This window comes from Mugil cephalus, chromosome 8, assembly GCF_022458985.1.
Source record: "Mugil cephalus isolate CIBA_MC_2020 chromosome 8, CIBA_Mcephalus_1.1, whole genome shotgun sequence".
Taxonomy (NCBI): domain Eukaryota; kingdom Metazoa; phylum Chordata; class Actinopteri; order Mugiliformes; family Mugilidae; genus Mugil; species Mugil cephalus.
In genome coordinates this window covers 24,365,621-24,387,148 of record NC_061777.1, presented here as the reverse complement: position 1 = coordinate 24,387,148, position 21,528 = coordinate 24,365,621, and the positions used below count along the sequence as shown (strand labels likewise).

Sequence of the window (21,528 nt, the reverse complement as noted above, 5' to 3'; positions counted from 1 at the left end):
TGTTTTCACACTTCACTCTTCAATGAGGAACACTGATTGAACATCCCCCTCCCCACAGCATCCGGGGGTTGAAGACACACAACAAACACGTGAACCACTGGATACCTTTACACAGTTTTTGCAATCATCCCATAACAACCGGTTCTGGAAAGGTTACAAATGAAAAAAAGGCTCAACAGTATGTAGTAGAGGCAGAACATGGAGACAAAGAGCAACCTACAGGATTTATGCATGTGTGTGACTGTCAGAAGATGCGGCATGAAAGCATCCTTTTGGAAGGATCCTTCTTCTTGCTTTAAATAAAAATTAAGGACATCATTGAATGTGCCATCACATGGTCTCCAGGTGGTCAAGTGTGATATCACATTTTGGTGGTATGTTTATTGACAACTCTTCATATTATTCACCTTTTGTGGATTACTGGGAAAGTTAGTAAATGTTTTTAAAGCCTAAAAGATTTGGTGAGTATATAGAAGAACTGGGGTTTTATTTTAATATCTGTGTCTTCTCATTACTAGAGGAACTGTAACAGGGACGGTTTAGCATCACCACACAGGACAGGACAGGACAGCCGGGGCACGGTACCTCTCCATCATGGTGGCTGCCTCCTGCTCTCTTTTCCGCCTCTTTCTCTCAGCAATGCCTCGGAAAGCCCTGCCGAGACGTCAAAGCGTTAAGCGGTCTTGTTTTGAAACAGCTTTTAGTGGCGCCTGACCTAACACCAAAGGATTTTTGTCTGAACCCAGTCTGACCCAAAGGGTAAATAACGTCTGCAGAACTTGTCTTAACTTATTTAACTCAGCAGCCGTGACAGTATTTTAAACGACAGTTTGTTTTACCTTGGTGGGACTGTAATCCCACACAGTTGAGATAAACTAAGTTAACTAAACTAAGGCCCTTTGGGTCTAGTTGGGTTCGGACATAACGTGTAGTCAGGGTGGGATGGGGCAACAGTTACGTTTTTTTTTTTTTTTTAGTCTTTAATGTTAGTTAGGGTTTGGTTAGTTTGGTCGAGTGGTTAGGGTTAACAGCACAGAGGTGTTTTATCTACCAAAGGTGGAAGACAGTGTGGATATTTTCACAAACACACACACACTAAGACCACGATGCAAGAGAGGGGTCTACAAGAAGAGACACTGAGGGAGTAACCAAGAAACTGCACATCCTGTCTGCCTACTCTGTCATACAGTAAAATATTATTTTCAATCTGGTTATAATGAACATATATGAGTTTTTAATGTATGGCATTAAGATATGGATTTTAAAGTAATGTTTTTCTGTGTGTTTTCTGTTTTGTTTGATGATTATTTCACATCCTGTCCAGTAAGTTGGTCGACATGGCTACGCCTTCCCGAGAGGGGACAGTAATGGCTCTGACAGGATGTCACACACAATGAGAATCATCTGTGACAGCGTATGTCAGAAATGGAGTCGCGTCCTTCGGTCTGGTTTTTGAATGACGGACAAACAGACAGCCGATGAGCTCCGGGGCGGCAAAACAATGCGCTGCAGTCGCTACAGTCTGTACAGTGGTTATTACCCAAAAGCCTTCATAGCTGTGCCTGTGCAAGGCTGTTACATTCCCTCCGTCCCCTCATAGAGTCTGTCACTTTCTGTTCCCTTTTCTTTAAAAAAAAAAAAAAAAAACATGCTGCTGGAAGTGACTCTTCCTTCAGTGTGTCTCTCCTTCCACCATCTGGCTTCACAAACAACTCTGAAAGCTAACAGCCCTATTCCTCTTATCAGCTATAACACAATACAGCACATTTCCACCAAATTCTACCAAACTGTAGCAAAAAGAGGAAACGTCATAGTTGTAGGCTGGTACCAACTTTTTGTAACAGGCTAACAACAGCACCACATTTGATTATACTCTGTGGTAGAGCTGAACTATTAGGATGACAAACCTAGCACTTGTATTTTAAACTGCATTAACAGTATTTCCTGTAGATTCAAGTCTGGGCTTATGTGCTGGTCTAAAAAATATTAAACATGACACATGTACCAATACTAATAAATATATCAGGACATAACAATGCAGTCCCACAGCCAGGAGCTATAGCTTACAAACTCAGCCACTGAGTAACTTTTGTAGGAATTAATCGGTTGCCATCATCTGAGCGCATTAACTAACTTTCTGAGCACACTGTCTGCAGCCATAAATTATAAAGCAATTCACTAACCGGAGAAAGAAATGATCAACAACACCAGTACAATCTGTCCAACTGCGACAGTCTAAAAGACACAGAGTAAACCTGAGTGTAACTATCAGACACCATCACGCAGAGAATTACCACACATTAGCTACAAGTTATTATAACAGAAGAAAAATAAAATAAAGCTTAACTTTCCCATTCACTGTCTAAATCATTCACCTCCATCTCTAAATTATTAAGACAATAATATTGTACATCACAGAGCTAGTGATTTTAAATAGTTACAGTTCAGATTGCACTTAGCTTTCAAATGCTGGACTAATGCTAGATACTGAACGTGAACGAACATATTCTTAGATGGCCTATTCATCAGCTTGACATGTGTCTACTCTTAAGTTTAACCACAATAAAAAAAACACTTTGCTTCCAGCAATGCATTTCTTTAACTTCAGTATGGTTGCATAAGCTAATGGCTTTAGGTTTTAGGCCAACATACTGTTATGGACACAAATCAACCATAACATTATAACTACCTGGGTAAAACTCAATAAGTCCACACACTGACACTAAAACAACACTGACCCATCGGGGAATGGACCTCTGAAGGCATGCTGTGGTGTCTGCCGTTAGCAGTAGATCCTTAATCAGACTTGTTTGTCCAGCACATCTCACAGATGATTGATTGTACTGAGATCTGGAGTGAACACACAACTCGCTGTTGTGCTCCATCTAACCATTCTTGAACAATTTTTTGTTTTGTGGCATTGTCCCATTGAAGTAGACCACTTCCATCCCATTTCTTCATCCCTTCCATCCAATTTTCGCCCTTGTCAAAGTCACTCTAATCTTTTTTCAATTGTTCCTGCTTCTAACAACTTTGAGGACAAAATGTTCAGTTTCTGCCTAATATATCCAACCCTTTGTGTAGGCATCTTGGTGCAACTCGTGAATGCTCTGTGATTTCACCATTGCTGATTCTCATTTCATTCCTGCTATACAGTGACCTCCTTGTGTTTCAGCTCACTATTGACTGCATCTATACCTTCAAAGACCAGCAGACACTGAGGTGGAGGGGTTAAAGACACAGCAGACCGCATAGCACAAAGCCACACAAGGAAAAAGGTTGAAGAAATGTTACTTAACAGACAGAGAGAGGGAAAAAGGAGGAGCGACAAGAAAGAACAGTGGGGGCGTTGGCAAGAGCTACTCACGATATTCTATAGTTGTGGTGTGGAAAGCCGGCACACATGTAAAGGAAGGAGAGGAGACAAAAATGAGAGAGAAGTTAGCAACAGGGCTAGAAGAATAATCCACAAACACATATATCAGAAACAGCTTTATGTTACAGTCCCCAGTGTCAGAAGAGGAGGCAACAAACAATATAAATATATAAAAAAATAGAACAAAATACTCACCTTGAATAAAAAAAAATCCTAACTAACGTGCAAGGGCAAAGATCTAATTAGAACATGGACATTAAAAGAAGTGAGGATAAGCAGAGGTTGCATAATGATAATGCATGTACAGTATGTACGTTTAAATCTGATCATAACTTCTCATTAGAATCCGTTCATATCACGGATCACCCAAAGACTAATGGTTTGGTCAGTTCTACGGAGAATGTGGCATCCATCAAACTGCAACACGACCATCATGTTAGAGGTGAAAGACACTGATTAGCCTGCCATTTTAATCACAGAGTCAGACCCATATATCAGTCTGACCCTAATAGGGACAATAGCAGATGGAGACAGATGGAAAAAGGGAGTGGAGATGCTGACATATGGATAGAGACGACGGAGCGTAGGAGCGGTGGTGGAGGAGAAGAGAAAGATTGTAGTGGGTGAGCATTGTCTATTTAAGAGTTATAATTACGAGATCAGGGTGATAGGTGATAATTAACCCGTCACGAAGACTGGAGGCACAAGGAGCTGGTTCCAAGGTCCTAGTATGAATTAGTTTGACTCTAGCTGGGAAAACTGATGGGTGTTGTTTCTCTGTCCAAAGTGATGTCTCGACATGACCAGAGTTCACACAGTAGTGGTAGAGAGGTTTTATCGAGGTTCAGGTCTTCATACTGATAAATTCAAATTTGGGGAAAAAAGGAGCAAAATGTTTTTGAAGTGATTTCACTGATTTCATTATCATTATGGCAGTGTCATGCTTACAACACTAACGTTAACTATCTAAAATTGGATATATCCTTTAAATATTGGGCATTATGCATTTTCAGACATGAATGTGTTTTACTCATATATTAATTTTATAATATCTTATAATCAAGGCTGTCAAAATTAATACAGGCATTTTTTTTGATTAAAGTGTGATCAGCACACACACATTTAGGCCTAAACTAGACCAAGTCTCCCGCCTTCACATTTTTTGTGGTGGAAAGTTGGGTCTGTAATATCTCCGTCTGTAATATATACAGTGTTTAACCAAAAGTAAAACTTGATTACAGTTTAAAGTAACAGGAATAATGTTCTGAATATTAGCAACCACTGACTTCCATAAAGGAACCCATAAGGTAAACATTAGAAATGGACAGCTGGCAACTATTGCCATTTTATTTATATATATAAAAAATATATATAGAAGCGACTTAATGTCCAGGTGAAACCACCCAGTGAGAAATGTGTGAAGCTCATTAAGACTAGCAGAATGGTACATTTGCAAGTCTTGGAAGGAACAGGCTGGGCCGTATCTTGCCAAAACGGTGGCGGTGTAGTAAGACGCTGTGATGCGCAGAGTGGGAGTGAAGGCGGATTTCCATGCCATACTCACGCCTGCATGGTGGTGGTGGCTGTCTGAAAGCTGAACATATTCTCTTTGGGGAACCAGCTATTAGGATTGTCCTCTGCAAACACAGAAAACAAAAAGGAAGGCGTGGTGTCAGCGAGCGGAGCATTCAAACACATGCCTTATAGTTAGCGGAGGAGGCTAGAGAGTGTGAAGTGAACCATCTGAGGGTGAACGGGTTGCGCCTTGTTTCATTCACTTAAAAAATAAATTTAGCTCTCATTCCTGTTAGTCATGTGAAAATGTCCTGTATTATCCATTTTCTCATTGATCTTTCTTTACCCCTGTCATCAGTAGATGTTCTATCCTCGCTGTACATCCTCTCCAGTTTCTTGCGTTGCTTCCCTCCATCCCGTGGAGACGTATCCAGGTCCAGGGAGCGCTGGCTTTGACACGGAGCCCGAATGCAGCCAACACAGTCTGGGGTGTTGTCTTCCCGTGATCCCCCTCTCCTCATCCCCCAGTCCCGGATGTTGCTGGCGCTCTCCGAGCTCTGCAGTGGTTGAGACGACGAGGGTGGGCCTCCGTGATTCTGGTGGGCATGGTGATGGTTGCTGCGGTGATGACTGCTGCGGTGGTGGCTGCCCCGGGTAGCTGAGGCCGACGGCTGGCTGGTGCAGGACACGCTGTGGTTGGCAGCGACGGGGGCCTGGGAAAGAGGCTGCTCCCTGGAGCCCTTCAGCACCTCTAGCTCCAGACTCTCCTCACTTCCACGGCCCCCCAGGGTCATCCCTCCTTCCCTGGTGATTGTATACACCCTGGCCGGCTTCACAACAACGCTCCCTTCTGGGCCCTTAACACCTGGTGGGTCCTCTGTGGAGAGGCTGCGCTCGACAGAGAGTCGGCGTTTGGAGGGGCCCTGGGGTGCCGGAGCTTGGAGGGTGTTGACCTGAGTCTGAGACTGTGGGTGAGAACTGGGATTGGACTGGTTGGAGTGGTTGGGCTTAGCTACAGGCAAACAGCGGCTCTGTGGTGGCAGATTGTTGTTATGCAAGCGGCTGACGTCTGGAGAGTCGCAGTCCTGTCCAGGAAAAGTATCAGACAATAGATGATCTGGAGAGAGAGAGGGAGAGAGGATGCAGAATGTAAAATAAAAAAGTCAAAGCAGGTTACAAATAAATCATGTTGTCTGTCATTTATACATTTATACAGCTCTTGTTGATACATTTCAGATAAATCTGTAAAAAACAAAACAAAAAGGAAGACTGTTTGTATCTCTCTGGGATTTGTGGCTCTGGCAGCCAAATAGTAAACATTTGCAAGCCAGAAAAGCTTTTGGGAGGACGAGAAAAAAAAGTGAAGGAATAGAGCAGGGAGAGCAATGATGAAAGATGTGGAAATAGATGAGCTGGTACAGTACATGACGGTGTTCAGCAAAAACAACAGCCCAGTGTTCCTGTAGTGTCATGGAGGATGGAGGCACCTTCTCACAGAGCAAGCAGCTGCACTGCTGAAGGCTTGTAAATAAGTGTTAGCTCATGGGAATGAGATTGTCTTTGTCGTGCTGTCTGTGCTGTGAAAAAACAAGTATGGAAGTGCTTGTTGCAGAGTGATACAGACAGAACAGAAGGCAAAGTTTACCCTCTGTGTTTTTTGCTGGCTAAATGCTTGGATTGAAACATCAAACATCACCAAAGTCAACCAGACTGTGGATCAGGCTTGGTCCAGTGAATCCCACAGATACTTGATCAGTTTGGGATCGGGTGAATTTGGAGGCCAGATCAACACCTTGTGCTGTTCTTCATGTTTTTAGAGTTGTTTCTAAACTGTTTTTGTGTGTGTGTGTCAGGCTGCATCCTGTTGGGGATGGCTGCTGTATTCAAGGAGTGTCATTGCTATAGGGTGGGGGTGTCTGGTCCAGGTGGGTGGTACATGAACATCCATGTGAATGCTGGGTCCCAGCAGACCACTGAATTCTCACAGGTTGTCAATGTTAGTTACGTCTCCTGTCAATGGTTTTAATGTTTGTGGCTAATTGGTGTATATTATGGGCTTAGAGTACATTTTCAGAATGAATAAATTTAAAATGCACTCCCCTGTCTGCCCAACACTCCTTGTTTAAACTCAATATTCCAGTAGAAATTGTAAATTGAGCATTCAATTAGTTCAGACATGGAAGAATAATGAATCATCAGCTATTGAACTGTGCAACAGTCATTTTGACATTCATAAAAAGAGGCGTATCGTAGCCTGGAAAATAGAGTGTGGGAGTGCACTGTGTCATGGATAAAGCTACACACATATTTTGAGGTAAACAGAGCAGAATTTGTCACTGCCATGTGGTTGACTGCTTAAGACTGTGTGTGTTGCTTACCTGCTCCGTTGCGGTTCTCTGGATTGGTATTGGACAGGTATTCCCCGAATGCGCGGGCTGCTCTGTAGAGACACAACAAGTGCAAAAGTTAGCCTTGAGCTCCAACGTCCAACTGCTGCTGTCAAACACAGAGGTGACTCACAAACCAACATTTTCTCTCCACATAAGCAGCCTGTCAGGGAGTTTTTTTTTCTCTAAGGTCTCTTCAGTGCAAAGTAGATTACACCAACAGCAGTTTGTATGAGGAGATTTTATTGATTTTATTCAGTCTCATCCATATATATAACAGTCGTCTCTCACCCTGCTTACAGTCCGCTCCTACACAGAGGACAGAAAAACAGCTTGGAAGCTACTGCTTTCCTCCCCTGCACAGCTGATAGACCCCATAAGGGCTGTGTCATTGCATGTGCCAGGAAATAAATTCAGCCATGTACACATGTTATAAATGTGCTGGCAGAAACGCAGAGGAACTGGCATGGTATGCACATCGTCTATGTGGCAGACTCTCTCTCGTACATAAAACATAATGTCCTCTCTGGCGTTTTAAACCTCTTCAGTTCTCCAGGCAGGGCGGCAGACAAGTGTCTCTACATTAGTGAAACAGAAAATGATCCCTTTTTGGACTAAAACAGAGAAATTAATAGGATTTTAGTTTGTCCAAAGGACCTTACACAACACTGAGTGTATTCATCAGCAGTACTGGTGGACATGAAATGGCATGTACGCTGCAGTGCTACAGGGCCGTGTATGGATCCTGTGAAACTGCACAGTCCTGGCAACAGCAACTCAGTGTACTCCCTCTGACTGGGAGGACAGCTTTGAATAACTGTGATTAGCTCAAGATTAGTTCAATATCTGTGATTGTGAAGGCAGAAAAGCCTCCACAATGGCGTCAATTGACATTTCCGTAACCTTTAATATGGCATTATATATGGTGACCTTTGAACACTAAGTGAGACGATTAGTCAGGACAATCATTTATTGATGGAACTAGAATATACTTTGAAAAAAAGGAAAAAACATCCGTCTTGTGTGCTGGTAGAGCAGAAGCATTGCTTTGACTCTTACAGCCTGGTCATCTCTGTCACCTGAAGTGGACCCATGAAACTGCTGTGAGTCTCCTTTATTCAAGCCCAGTATTCACCTCAACTTCAACTTCAGCTAATTCATATTTGCATTGAAACTATCCTCCTACAAGTGACTTCACTGCTCACTGTAACTGGCACAAGCAAAATCAGCAGTTGTACTATGGTGTGAAACAGTTTGTTTAACAGTCTGATACAAATTCCTCTTTCTGAAACACCCACATACCAACAATACACGTTGTAAGATATAGGCCACACACAAGCACACCTATGGGGAAACAGTGCAGCCTCTAATCACTCTCCTCCCACTCACACCGACCTGGCATTCCTGCCATCTGCACACACAGATACACACACACGCACACACACAAACACAAACACACACACACACACACACACACACACACACACACACATCTTCAGACTGCGCATGTGGAACAGCAAGCACAATAAAAAAGACGACACACAAACACACACATATGTCTTGCACACAGAGCTAACGTCTCTTGGGGGTTGAAATGGAATTGCCGTGTTGGTGCTGTAGCCTACATGCCTTCCTGCTACGACACTCTAAGTAATTAAATATGAAGCGGCACGTGCAGCAGCTTCGCCGCTCCCCATGAAAACTCCCCTCCCTGCCTGGATGAAGGGGGAGGAGGAGAAGGAGGAGGAGGAGGAAGAGAAGGGAGGACACGAGGAAGAAAAAGCATCTCTGATGTATGTACTTGTCTCCATGCACACCTCATTTCTCATCTTTATCACGCTGCCTAAAAAACAGATGTTAACACTGAAATATGTGTAGGAGTTTCATTGTTGCCCTGTTCCATGTGGCTTACCAAACATGCTTATTTGTACTGTTGAAATCTACCTCCACATGCTCTTAAGTATTTAGTGTTAAATGTCTATTATTTATTTAATTTGTAACTTGTGAAGGCTCTTTTAGAGAAATGCAGCACACAGACGCCATAACTTACGCACGTAACCTGCAAGTGCATTCATCAGTCTTACCCGTTGTATAACAAGCTCTGCGCTGTATCAAACTGATGTAGATGGCTGGTAGGCTTTTTAAAATAGTGACTTGGTGACTAATTTCTTGGCTTGCTTAGCTAAACTTTACAGCCCTAGCCAGCCAACTACATCTTAGCGCTACTCTATCAATACAGCTCTCAACTTAAAGCACTCTTAGCACGTTTACATTTGGTAGTTTTTCAGTGTCAGGCCCTGGTAATTGTGGGATGTCTTACACTGCTGTGACTCTTGTTGGACCCATCATCAGCCTTCCAGCCGAGTCACCATGTTGAAGTGTCAGCAGAGTGTGTCAGTGAGAGAGATCTCTCCGGCTGATCAGAGAACCAGTATGACAAAAGAAAGGGACGTGAACAAAAGTTCAGAAACAAAGATTTCTCAGTTTTACATCTTAATCTAATCTGAACATTCAAATGCACAGATATTTCAAAGGTTAAGTGATAAGCCTGATATCTGACGGTTCATGACTCTTCCTAACTTCCCAGCTAACAGCCACTCTTCCAGTTTCCTCTTTTGAAAGTTATTTCCATTCACATATATGCACATACTGTATGTCAGTGGTAGTCTTTGAAGTGTGTCGTCCCACACTCTGGTGTCACATTGGTAATAGTTTGGTGAATTGTTTCTCATAACTGCGTTACCGACTCATTCTTATCAATATCTTGTAATGTACTTTACAGTCCATTGGAAGAAGCCATTGCATCTGAAATAAGCCAAGATGATTCCCTTAAATTCCCTCCAAAGTTCCTCTAAAGTTCAGAACAGTCAAAACAGTGTGCTATTGGTCAGCAGTGCATGGATGTTCCCTAAAGTTATAAAAGGAGGAAATTCTTTCATCCACAGTTCACAGATCGTTCATCGTAACGACTCCCATAAAATGATGATGTTTTAAACCATCGTCTCCCGAGGCCTCTGAGCGTCCACATGAAAGCAAGTACTGTATGAAACACTGCATCTTTACGGTCCAGACTACTGGCTCGACCATCCTTGAACTTTCCTTTCATGTGGATTGACCTTTACAGGAATAACTTTACTATGTTAGCACATTTTAAGCTCTTCAGTTGCTCTAATGAAGCAGCATAGTACATCTCTGTTTAACTAAGGACCAATGCTGCACATGTGACTGACAACTACTGTATAATCCCACTAGCGCTGTATGCTAGAATGATGGTTGCACGTTATTGCATGAGGGAGTTTGTTTGAGGTAAGTGCTACCACACAGTCAGATTTTCACTTGAAAAAAAAATCCTGTTCTTTGGACAGCGCTTGGGCTTGTCACACCGATATACGCTGCTCTCCTTCTGTCTTGTGCAACAAATAATGAAGCGTTCATTATTCTTCACTATTGCTGTTATACTCAGATAAAATCTGTACAATATATGTTCAGTGAGAACATCCCTTATTTATCCATCTCTTCGTGTGATTAAAAGATGGAAGGATAGAAGGATAACGGCACAAATACCCGCACATCCATGCATATTTCCCTCCAGCTCTTAGGTTCCTTCACAGCCAGAGCAAAGGCTAGACATGCTCCTCAGGCCAAAGTGGTTATCTGATAAGCGTTATCACAGCAGTCACCTCACATTTTAAATGCATTCATATACACACACATATATATATATATAATGTGTTTTTTTTTACCCTTGCAGTCTGAAACACAAAACATATTACACTTGCGTGTGTTTTATCCGCATGAATTATACATGACAGTCTGTATTGTTGGGTCCCAACGCAGCCGTTGCAACTACTGCAGCTTTTTAGCCATGTGAGCCAGAGAAAGAGGAGGAGAGAGAAATGCAGTGACAAGAGAAATGTGTGTAGAAGTCTGAAATACAATGTAAGGAGAGAGTGGGAAGTAGTGTGAAGAAGGGAGCAATAGGTAAGGAAAGAGTATCGGATGGGGAGTGGAGGCGGGTGACAGTCAAGAGACAGATGATCCAGAAATGAGATGATATTACGCTCTCAGGAGCTGGTCATATGCAAGGCTACTCCTTCCTCCTTGTCGTCATGCATCAGGGAATGAGAAGACTGCATACCTTATATGAGGAATGGCAATGCTTAGAGACGCCTGGGGAAGCATTTACATCAAATGGCACAGTAATGAAAGCTGCAGAGAGGAGCTTCAGTGGCCCATATACAAGGATACAGTTTGCCAGTCTGAGTGGTTTTGCTTTGTCTTCGTGTGACCGAGTGCAGCGTTTTCAGGGTTTTTTGTGCATACCAGTGAACAAGCCTCTAGCTCTAGCATGTCCTGGGGGTTAGCTCACTAGCTAGCCCAGCAACTTAGTCTAGACCAGGGCTGGGCAATTAATTTCTACAGGGGGCCACATATTGCTTCTGCTCAATATTAATTTTCTCCCATTGTAAAAAGAAGTAAATTATATATGTTGATAAGCTGCTACTGGTAATCATAAGTATAACAATATTCTGTAAATATTTATTTAAGTTTATGAATTTTGGTGTAGGTCGAAAAGGAAAATAAAACACAATGGATCTGTAGTTTTGAATATAACGCATTGGAATGTTGGAAACTTTGCCTTTCAATCATTCTTTTCGAAGAATTAACCAACGCAGATTATAACAGTGCCATGACGTAAATAATACATAATGACTTTTCAAAATAAAAGGAAAACAATTGTATTGCATGGACAGCATAAATACTTGTTTATTTGCTTATGACTGACACACCGCGGGCCAGACAGGGATGCACAAAGGGCCGTATGTGGCCCGCGGGCCATAAAATGCCCAGTTCTGGTCTAGACTATATCACCAAACTAGTCCTTCAGTCTGAAAGCAATGGTGGTCAGTTCTGCTTTGTATGGTTATGGAATTATAACACAAAAAACACAGTTTGCTAGCTTTTTTAAGGCTCATACTTTGATGAATTCACTGACATGTACATTTAGTTTTGTGTGTACTTCCTGCCATGTATAACAAAAGAATAAAGCCAGTGGGTAGATTACATTTTGAAACTTTTTTTTTGAAAGCTATTTAGATCTCCAGCTAGTGTAAATACCAATAATTAATTATAATGCATATAAATAAGCAATTACAATTCTTCACAGTCCACTGCACCTGCCTCTATTAATTTACTTTATTTCACTTAACAGATGAGTAACATCTCTCGACTACAATCAATAACCTTTTCATATTGCACGTCATCGATGTACAATATGCATAATAAATGGTGCACTGCAACGCCGCCTCACTTTACTGTGTATGTATTGAAGTTCACACACTTACATTTCAAAGAATCAAGAAAAAAGAAAATAATTATTCAGCAGATGAATGTGCTACTGGAATGTGTGAAGACAACTAAACTTGATGATGAGTTTTTTCTCCACAGTTTTCTTTCTGCATTCAGGCAGAACCATCAATCATTCTATAAGCAGTTGACACTGATGGGCTGATATTCAATAAAAAGACAATATCAGCCAAAATTCATCCTCAAAGCAATATTGTAGTAGCCAGTGCAGCAGCTATTTTCTTAAAGTGCGCCTGTATTATCACGTACTCTGTGACTTTGTTTCACGGTGACAGACCCTATGAAGAGTTCAGCCTCCACAACCAGCTCCAGACGTCTGAGGGGGTTTGTCAAAGAGTTGAACCTGCTGTGCCCTCCATGCTCCATCCCCTGGCTGGGAGGTGATCAGCGATAACGGATCATAATTACTCAGATCAGTGAGAGGACTGCCGGCCATTTCACCGCTCACCTACCTGCTTCAGTCATTAACAGGCCATCATTATAGCCATGTTACTGAATCAAACTCATTTCACCCTCTGGACTGGTAATGATCAGGAGTGTAAAGAGGAAAGTGGAATTTAATGTGAAATTAGAAGAAGGGAAGAAAAGAGTTGAGTAAAGGATAAAAGCCTCATAAAGGTTACAGAAACCTGTATAATACACTGGTGGTCATTCAGGTGTCAACACACTCTCCAGCAGCGTTATGCTTTATGGCTACCCCTAAATTTGTACTGCTGCATCAATTGATGCCGTCACGGCAGTCAGAAACTTTATGGCCCTACGCAGACCGCCTCAGCCTGATGTGCACCTCCCCTGACATGTAACTATGTGTCACGATGTGACGTTCTGCACAGGCATAAAGCGTGTTTAACTGTTTGGGAACCAGGTGGTTCTTATCAAAGTCACTCAGATCTTTAACATTTCTCCCAAATTCAGCTTGTTAACTATGAGAATTTTATGAGAATGTTTAGGTCTCACATAATACATCCCAGACTGTGACATGAATCATTAGAAGACATCCATGTTCTTTGCCTCATCTGTGAGTCATCATATTGCATGAGTTCAGCTGTATATACTGTCTGTGCAGGTTCTTTACAGAACTATAATGGACATCAAGTACATTACATACGTTACATCTCGCTTACCTGGAGGTTATAGGTCTCCATTTTATCATTCAAGGAAACAATTTAAAACGTCTGAGTCAGTGACGCTGTCAAGCTCAAAGATATTAGTGAGGGAAATAAAGTGAAAGCCTTGTGATCATGAGTGAAGTGAAAAATGGGCCTCATTTCCTTTTGTACTATAATTTTAAAGTGCTAATTTCCCATGAAATAGCTCAGCAAAATCCTTAGACGGAAAAGATTGGAATTCAGATGTGTTCAATTTTGCTGACTTGGTCTCAAGAGCAAATGAAGAAAGGACTGCAATTTTAACTTACTTCTTCAGGTCTCACTGTTGCTTTTAGACTTTTCCTCAGTTTCCAATACTCTTCACCCAATGCCACTACTAGAAGCAGACCTACATCTTCTGTATCAATTGTCGCTATCTATTTAAATATTAATTAGATTCTGCAGCACTAATCTCTGAATCTACAATAACATCTGATTTGAACAACTGATCTGTGTAGAATCTGCTGATTAACTGATTACTTAAAAGGAAAGCAGAGGCAAACAAACAAAGGCAGCTGTGGCACAGATTCTGTGTCCTACTTTAGATTTATGCAACTTTAGCCTGGCCTGTGTTCATGGTTCTCTCTTGGTGTCATTGTTCACACTGTAGCTGCGTATCAGCCTGTACAATGCACACTGGGAAGGCTGGTTGCCTGGTATAGAGCTGATGACTTCATTAAGAGACACTTGCTTCGCTACACTCCACCGACAAGGAAGGTCATGAGTCAGGCAATTACCCATAACTCCCAAGAGGCCAATGTGGGTTCATCAATACACGCTGGAGGGGGGAGAAAGAGCAAGTGTAAACCATTGCATTAAAGAGACGCAAGGCAGGACAATAGCCAAAACAGGAGCAGTCTCAGGTTCAGCTAGAGTGAGACTGTTCTGTTGGTCTGTTGACATACTGGGTTCATATTGGCTTTTATTAAAGGGGCACCAGGTAAGAGGTTTAGCGCCCCTTTAGCACTAAATGACCATAATATATTTCTCTGGAGGACTGGCGGGTTATGAGTTTTGTGCTTATCAAAACTCATTCTCCATTTCATTCTACCCAATTGTGTCACGACTCAATTTTTAAGATGCTCCCAAACCCCCTATATGGAACATTCACACCTGCATACAAAATACGAGTACTTCCAAATTCTTGGTTTTAAAGAAAACAGTAGAAACGTGCTTTATCTACTCGCTATGCATTTCCATTTGGCTGCTGCTCTTTAATTAGATATTTATGAAAGCATGACCGTAATTACTAGATTCATTACAGTTCAGGAACCATCAGTATATTCACTGAGATTGCAATTCCTTCTGGGTGTTTAAGGTCACTAAGGATGAACAATGACTTATGACCGTTCACAAAGCAGATGGAAAGTGGCAGCCATCTACGACCTATTTCTGCGGTCTGAAAACCTGCATGCTGCATGATGTCAGACATTTGACCGGCAGAATCAGGTACATCATGACCAAGGCTGGGAAACCTGAATGACAACTCGCTGCCTTAGGCATCTCCACCCCAGTGACTCAGTCATAGGTCATAATGGTTTAAATTCTTTGTTGAAAGGATGGTGTGCTTTCACTGACAGTAACAATTCTAGAAATTTGTAGTACGTTCAACAAATATGTCTGTTAATGTTCACTGACATATTGTAAATGTTCTTTCTTGGACGTTACATTGATGAATCCACCAATATTACTCACCCATTGCAGAGGTATATATACCTCAACCTCCAGTTGATGACATTCTAAGCGATTGACAGACACTCAGCGGTGACTCAAGTGTTCAATGTTCCAGACAATGCAAAGTTGCAGCTTTTGTCACACCCCTATACCACATCTGTGCATGGATCCACGACCCCAACCTCTAATACTGTCCTCACTAGAAATTCAGATCAGATGTAAAACATCAGTAGTATGTAAATGCTGATGGAACGTCAACCTCAATCCACCACAACTCAGGCTTCAACATCGGCAGCAGCAGGATCAAATGTACTGTCAAACGTTCATCTCCTGAGGAGGTGGTGGAGGGACAACAGGCCGACGAACTATCTTCATCTGCCTGTAAAATCAGACATGTGCTATGTTCCATTAGAAGTATCCAGCAATCTTATACCTCCATACCATGACCAGTAACATCCTCTTTTTGCATCCGTCTTTGTTCCAAATCACTCCCCGTTGCTTTCCCTTCATTTCCTGTCACATACTCTTCCCTACTGTCAGCTATGCAACAACAAAGGAATAAAAATAACCCCAAAATAATTATTAAAAAAAAGTATCCTGATCTGTGTCTCTTTGCTGGCAGTGGCAGCGTTGTGCTGCAGAATGTGAATGCACAAAGGAAGACATCTGGTTAAATTGAAACTTCTGGAACAGTCTCCCTAAAACTCTGAACTGCTTCCCATACAAGAAAGTAAAGCCATTTAAAGCACCAAGAGCACCATTATACACTAGAAAAATGTTGGTGCTCTCTTCCCCATCTTTGGTGTCGTAAACAATAGAAATGCCAATACACCATTACAGTATTAAGGACACTCATGATTGTCTATCACCACTGCTGGTTTAAAAGTCTGGTCATATTTAACCTTTCAAGCCTCATATATGTCTTTCCACCTGTGACTCTGACAGGTTTATATTTGAGACAGGGGGGCCAGATGTTTGACAGCTAATAGCCACACTGAGACCGTGGCTGGAGCTAATCTGTGCAGCGATGAGGATAGGGTTGGTGCTGGATGCACAGTCTCGTGGGAGAGAAGCCATGAAATCACATTTTCATGTGGAAACTATTAAGTTTCCATGTTGATTCCTTCCTTTTAATCAGTGACTCAAACATTCTTGAAATATTATAGGTGACGTTGGCTTTAAAGCTTGTGTAATCTTTCCTATCTAGTGCATGATCAAAGCAGAACCCCTGGTTTTGGTGGGGTGTGTAAAGATTCGTCACAAAAAGGACATGAAGGGAAGTCATCACTAAGTGCTTCAGGTGGAGTGCAAAACAGATAACTCATATTCACCCAACCTCCCTTTGAAAAAGTAAGACATTAAACACATAATGAGACAGAAAAGCCCTCCAAGCCACGAAAAGCATCAACATGTTTCACATTTCTTTGCAAATTACTCCTGGTGCATTAAAGAAAAAAATCATGCAGATGCATTAGCATACAATGACCCGTGATGCAAAAGAAGCCATCAGTTTTAAACCAGCCAATTTTCAAATGCAGATTTGGTTTCGCAATCCATGTCCATGCATATTCCTCCCTCACCATCCTCCTGATGAGCCCAGCTCTGCCAGCAAAATGCCACGCAGGCAGCCAATACAAATATCGAGCCCATTGGAAGATAGCAGGCTGTACTGATAATTCATTCCATGTTTAATTTCAGGTTAATGACAACATTCTGCCAGAAAGGAACAATGTAGGATGCACAACACCCAGACTGGCTTGAAGTTTTGTTTATATGAGCCAGTGTCCACATTCACATAACCCGACACCACAGGTTGTCCATAGCTCTAGGTATTTATTTGAAAACCCACATATCTTCCTGATTATCTTCAAAATCCAGCAAGGTGTTGTCAGTAAACTTTTCACAGCCGACTAGTGTTTGCCAACCTGGCTGGCATCTGATTGAATTGACAAAAGAACAACAAAGAGATAACAACAACTGAACAAGGCATAAGACCAACTCCCTCAGGACGAAGAGCTCATGGCTGTTAAAAGATTCACGACCGACTTCTATACGGACAAACTAAAATTCCATACTGCAGTTTTATGTGAAATATTATCTAAAAGGTTGGTGTATGATTTTACGATTAACCCTGCCCTGCTGCAATTACTCAGTTCAAATTCTACTGCTGTGATTTAATAGGGCTGAAGCACATTTAAATCCCTATAAACACTTCAAAAAAGTACAAATACCATGGCAACAATAATTCATCAGTTTGTAATAGGACTGTGTACCCAGCAAAACAGAAGGGGCAATGGGCCAATGAGCAAAATGCTTCCAAGTTTTATTCTTTAAACATTAACAAGGGCAGTGGCAGAAATCCAGAGAAACAGCATCTGGTTTGAACAATTTCTAGAACAAAACACATTGCCACAGGGTGAATTAGTGGGTTTGTGTAGGCTGCACACATCTCTACACAGAGCCACACTCTCATCTAAAGCTGGATGAGGTCAATTTTCCTTGTCTTCTTGGCAAAAACACCTGGATGTCCTGGATGACAGAATATGCATAACGGCTGACTTACTACATCCAAGCTAGTTTTCATTTTACAAGCCAGTTATTTGAGCTTGTTCGGTCAAAACTAACAACTGCAAGGCTGCACTATTGAATTAGCAATTTTTTCTGTGTGTGGGGGGGATTTAAACTATCTTCAACTAAACATAAGTAAAAACGTAACATAGGCCAAAGGCATTTCAGCCAAGACTAGAAAAAAAGAACGTCCAAGCTTATCAAACCATTATTGTAGTAGTTTTGGTACTGCTTACAGATCCACTCACTGGAATGACGCAACAAATCATTGCTGGCTCACAATCAGTTCCCAACAGAGTGTCTCCAGACCAGATACCTGATACCAACTCCGTTTTCCAATAGTTCACTTAATTTCTCAGCTTAATATCCAACACCTGCCTGTTTTTGTTCCAGGGTCACACACCAATGCGGTGGTGGTCAGCATGCGCACACGCATTATCTGATTGAAAACTTAACATTATGCACTTATGTTCTCCTGTTATAGTCCAATTAGGGCAAAATTTTGTTTTTCACGTGCAAGTAAAGGCACTGACTCTTGCATGTTTCAGTTACTTTGAGGCCCAATGTCCATCATATAAAACCCAAACTAGTGCTGGTGACCCTTTTTCTTAACTGTTAAACTTGGTCCAGCTTGGCTTTTCATCTTCAAGTGGACATGAAATTGTCTTAGAAAAGCAGTTTGGGTATACATTTATACTTAGCATCTTAAAACCTCTTTTCTCCGAAACATTTCCATTGTTGAGGATAATGAGTTTCATGCAACAACTGGCCAGATGTGCAGAGGTGAGACGCTCTCAAAAAACACAATAAATACCTGCTAGTAAAGACTGCCAGAAGGTGTGAGCCGGCCGTCCCAACTGATTATCACATTTCAACATTTCATATTTCATCGTACTACGTGACAAGAGTCATCTGCGATGCAATGTTGTCCAGAAAAAAACAGCTGTTTTGGCAATAAAACCCTTTTCATTTTAAGTTTTGTGATTAACATAACTGATGCATTCATTCCTAAATCCCAGGTCTAACCAACACAGGCACAGTTAACCATGTGGTTTAGGCACAGATTGTATAGGGTTGTACTGGATGAAGTGACACTTCAAGGGACAGATGAATGAGGTCGAAAGGAGTGTTCTGGAACAAGAGGATCCTATTAAACATCCTGTATAATCCCTCCACTGCGTCGCCATTCACACTCACCCAAAGACAAATATGTTGGACTGGATTTGTTAGGGAGAAAAGAAAAAAAACGGATTTTCCCTGCTCATTCACTGCACAATAGATCAACGCCGATCACCCAGCAGACTCGAGACACCACTAATCCGGCTCGGATGGGATTCAGGGCAAAGATCTATTGTTGACTGAGAGCCATTAAACTCCTCAACTGGAGTGCAGCTCACGATCGCTGACAAAAGCGGGAAGTACGCACTGTACGGGCCTTGGCTGCAGTCCACATGCGTGGCTGAGATGCTGGCCGTGATCGGCGTGATTTATGGAGAGTTAAGCGTGAGGTGTGAAAAAGCGAAAGAGGCGGTGAGGGAGGCGATAAACAGACAAACATGGAAAGGAAGGCAGAGACAAATGGAGCTGGACACTGAGCACAAAAGAGGAGCGTTGTAGTGACTGTGGAAGATGGAAAGGTCACACGGTAGCCTGCTTCGCTGCAGTAAGGCACGTGATCATACACTTACGGAAGAACGTAAATATATGCACACACAAGAGCAGGGGAGCTTCATTTGTCTGCATACTGGCTTCTGAGGTCAGCAAGTGGGCGACACGGACTGAATCCCCGACCACTGAACATTAGTCATCCCACAGCCTTCAGACAGCTAACACACATGACACCAAGACCTTTCCTGGCATGACTCACACTCTCTAAGTTAAATGTCATTAGAATTAGTCACAGGTCCAGTAAATCCAGGTGGAAGATTGTGGACCAGTAAAGAACAGACTATATAACGTATACAGCATTCAACACGAGGGCAAACACAACACAAAGATGCTTTTTTACTAATATTTACAGTGCAATTCACAGCATGTTAAATGTTTAATACCCCATTTTAGAACACGTGTACCAAATAATAATAATAATAATAAAAATAATAATAATAATGATACAAAATGATCAAAATAGGACAGAATGGAAATTTCACTTAAAGTTTTTTGCAAAGGCAGCAACTCATGCTTGTTTTCACTGTATGATAATGTCCATCACAGTCTATGCAGTGCTGCAGGAAACAGCTCTAAAGGTCTGCAAGATGTGTTCAATAACCAGTCAGTACAAATCTTAATCAAATATTTTGTAATAATAATTATAATAACAATTAATTTCTAAAGCACTTTCCAAGTATAATTTTCCAAGTATTTTCCAAATATGAAGGAATTAAAGATAGACTTAAGCCAGGCTGAAAGAAACATTTTTCAGATAAAGTCCTTCCATTCCTTCACAACTGTAAGGTTGATTTAAAAGAGCAGTTTCTAATACGACAAATCAAGTTTAAAAGAAATAAAGCCAGATACCAAAGTGAAACTTAAAAAGGAGCCAAACAAAACAAGGGGCAGAAGGGGAGCTTGTGGTTTTACGACATATCCAGGGTGTTATGTGGAAGCGTTTTACTTACGAATTAAAGTAAAACCAGTCTTAAGAATCGCCTGGAAGTATTAGTTTTAAACTACGGGCTCTGCTCCTCATGCGCTCCGCCGCCACTCTCCGTGAGGCTGCAGAGCGCTGCGCATCCACGGGGACACACTCACCGAACTTTTGCGGCCACGGAAGATATCGCGTCACTCCTCAGATTCTTCCTTTTGGACACCGCAGTTCCCATGCTGAAGTGGACACGACCCAGGGGAGAAAACGCAGACCATTCCACAGACTGATCGGCGAGGGAAACAGACAAGAGAGAAACCCACCAGGAGACAGGGGAATGAAAACCATCCGTACGCAGCGAGCCGCGACTTTAATTATGTCATATTTATCTTGATCGTGTCTCATGGGTTCATAGAAGAAATAAAGATGGATGGTGCAGAAAGCTGCGGGCTCGGTGTGGAGCGCAGCAGCACAAGTGGAGGATAAATGAAGAGAGCGTGGAGCGCTGCGCTCTCCTCTCCTCTTCCAACTGAAGCGTCCTAGTAGGAAACGAGACCATAAAAGGAAGAGCTGCCCGCCTGCCTGCTGCACGGCCCGGACAGGTGCGGGGGGAGGGAAGCGCGCGGGTTCATTATATGGGTGTATATGAGATGCGGAAGAGGTGTGGACACTTGAGTCCACAAGTAATCTTGCAGTTTATTCTCAGCTGCCTTCAAAAAACAGTGTTGGGCCAGAGAACCACTAGTGCATTAAACATTTTGTATTGGAGTTAAGAATACTTAACTATATATAATATATATATATATATATATATATATATGGGGTGAACTTTTTCAGCACCATACCTACTTATTCTATAATAATCTCTGTATAATGATCTGTTATATTTAGCTTTCAATGATTTCTGTT

General features: G+C 41.9%; 1 protein-coding gene across 4 annotated transcripts in view; it reads right to left on the bottom strand.

Moving 5' to 3' along the window:
- nsmfb (NMDA receptor synaptonuclear signaling and neuronal migration factor b) overlaps nt 1-21,161 on the bottom strand; it is a 47,500-nt gene extending 26,339 nt beyond the window's left edge. For 2 of the 4 annotated variants that reach the window (XM_047592648.1, XM_047592650.1), the window contains exons 1-6: nt 20,787-21,161; nt 7,270-7,331; nt 5,238-6,008; nt 4,941-5,013; nt 3,368-3,373; nt 586-654 (exon numbers count right to left, since the gene is read on the bottom strand). In XM_047592648.1, the coding sequence (XP_047448604.1) occupies nt 586-654; nt 3,368-3,373; nt 4,941-5,013; nt 5,238-6,008; nt 7,270-7,331; nt 20,787-20,857 (1,052 nt within the window). In that variant the 5' untranslated portion in view covers nt 20,858-21,161. The remainder of the gene's footprint in view (nt 1-585; nt 655-3,367; nt 3,374-4,940; nt 5,014-5,237; nt 6,009-7,269; nt 7,332-20,786) is intronic. The other 2 variants (XM_047592649.1, XM_047592651.1) reach the window with 1 other exon arrangement.
- Between the last annotated feature and the right edge of the window lie 367 nt (nt 21,162-21,528).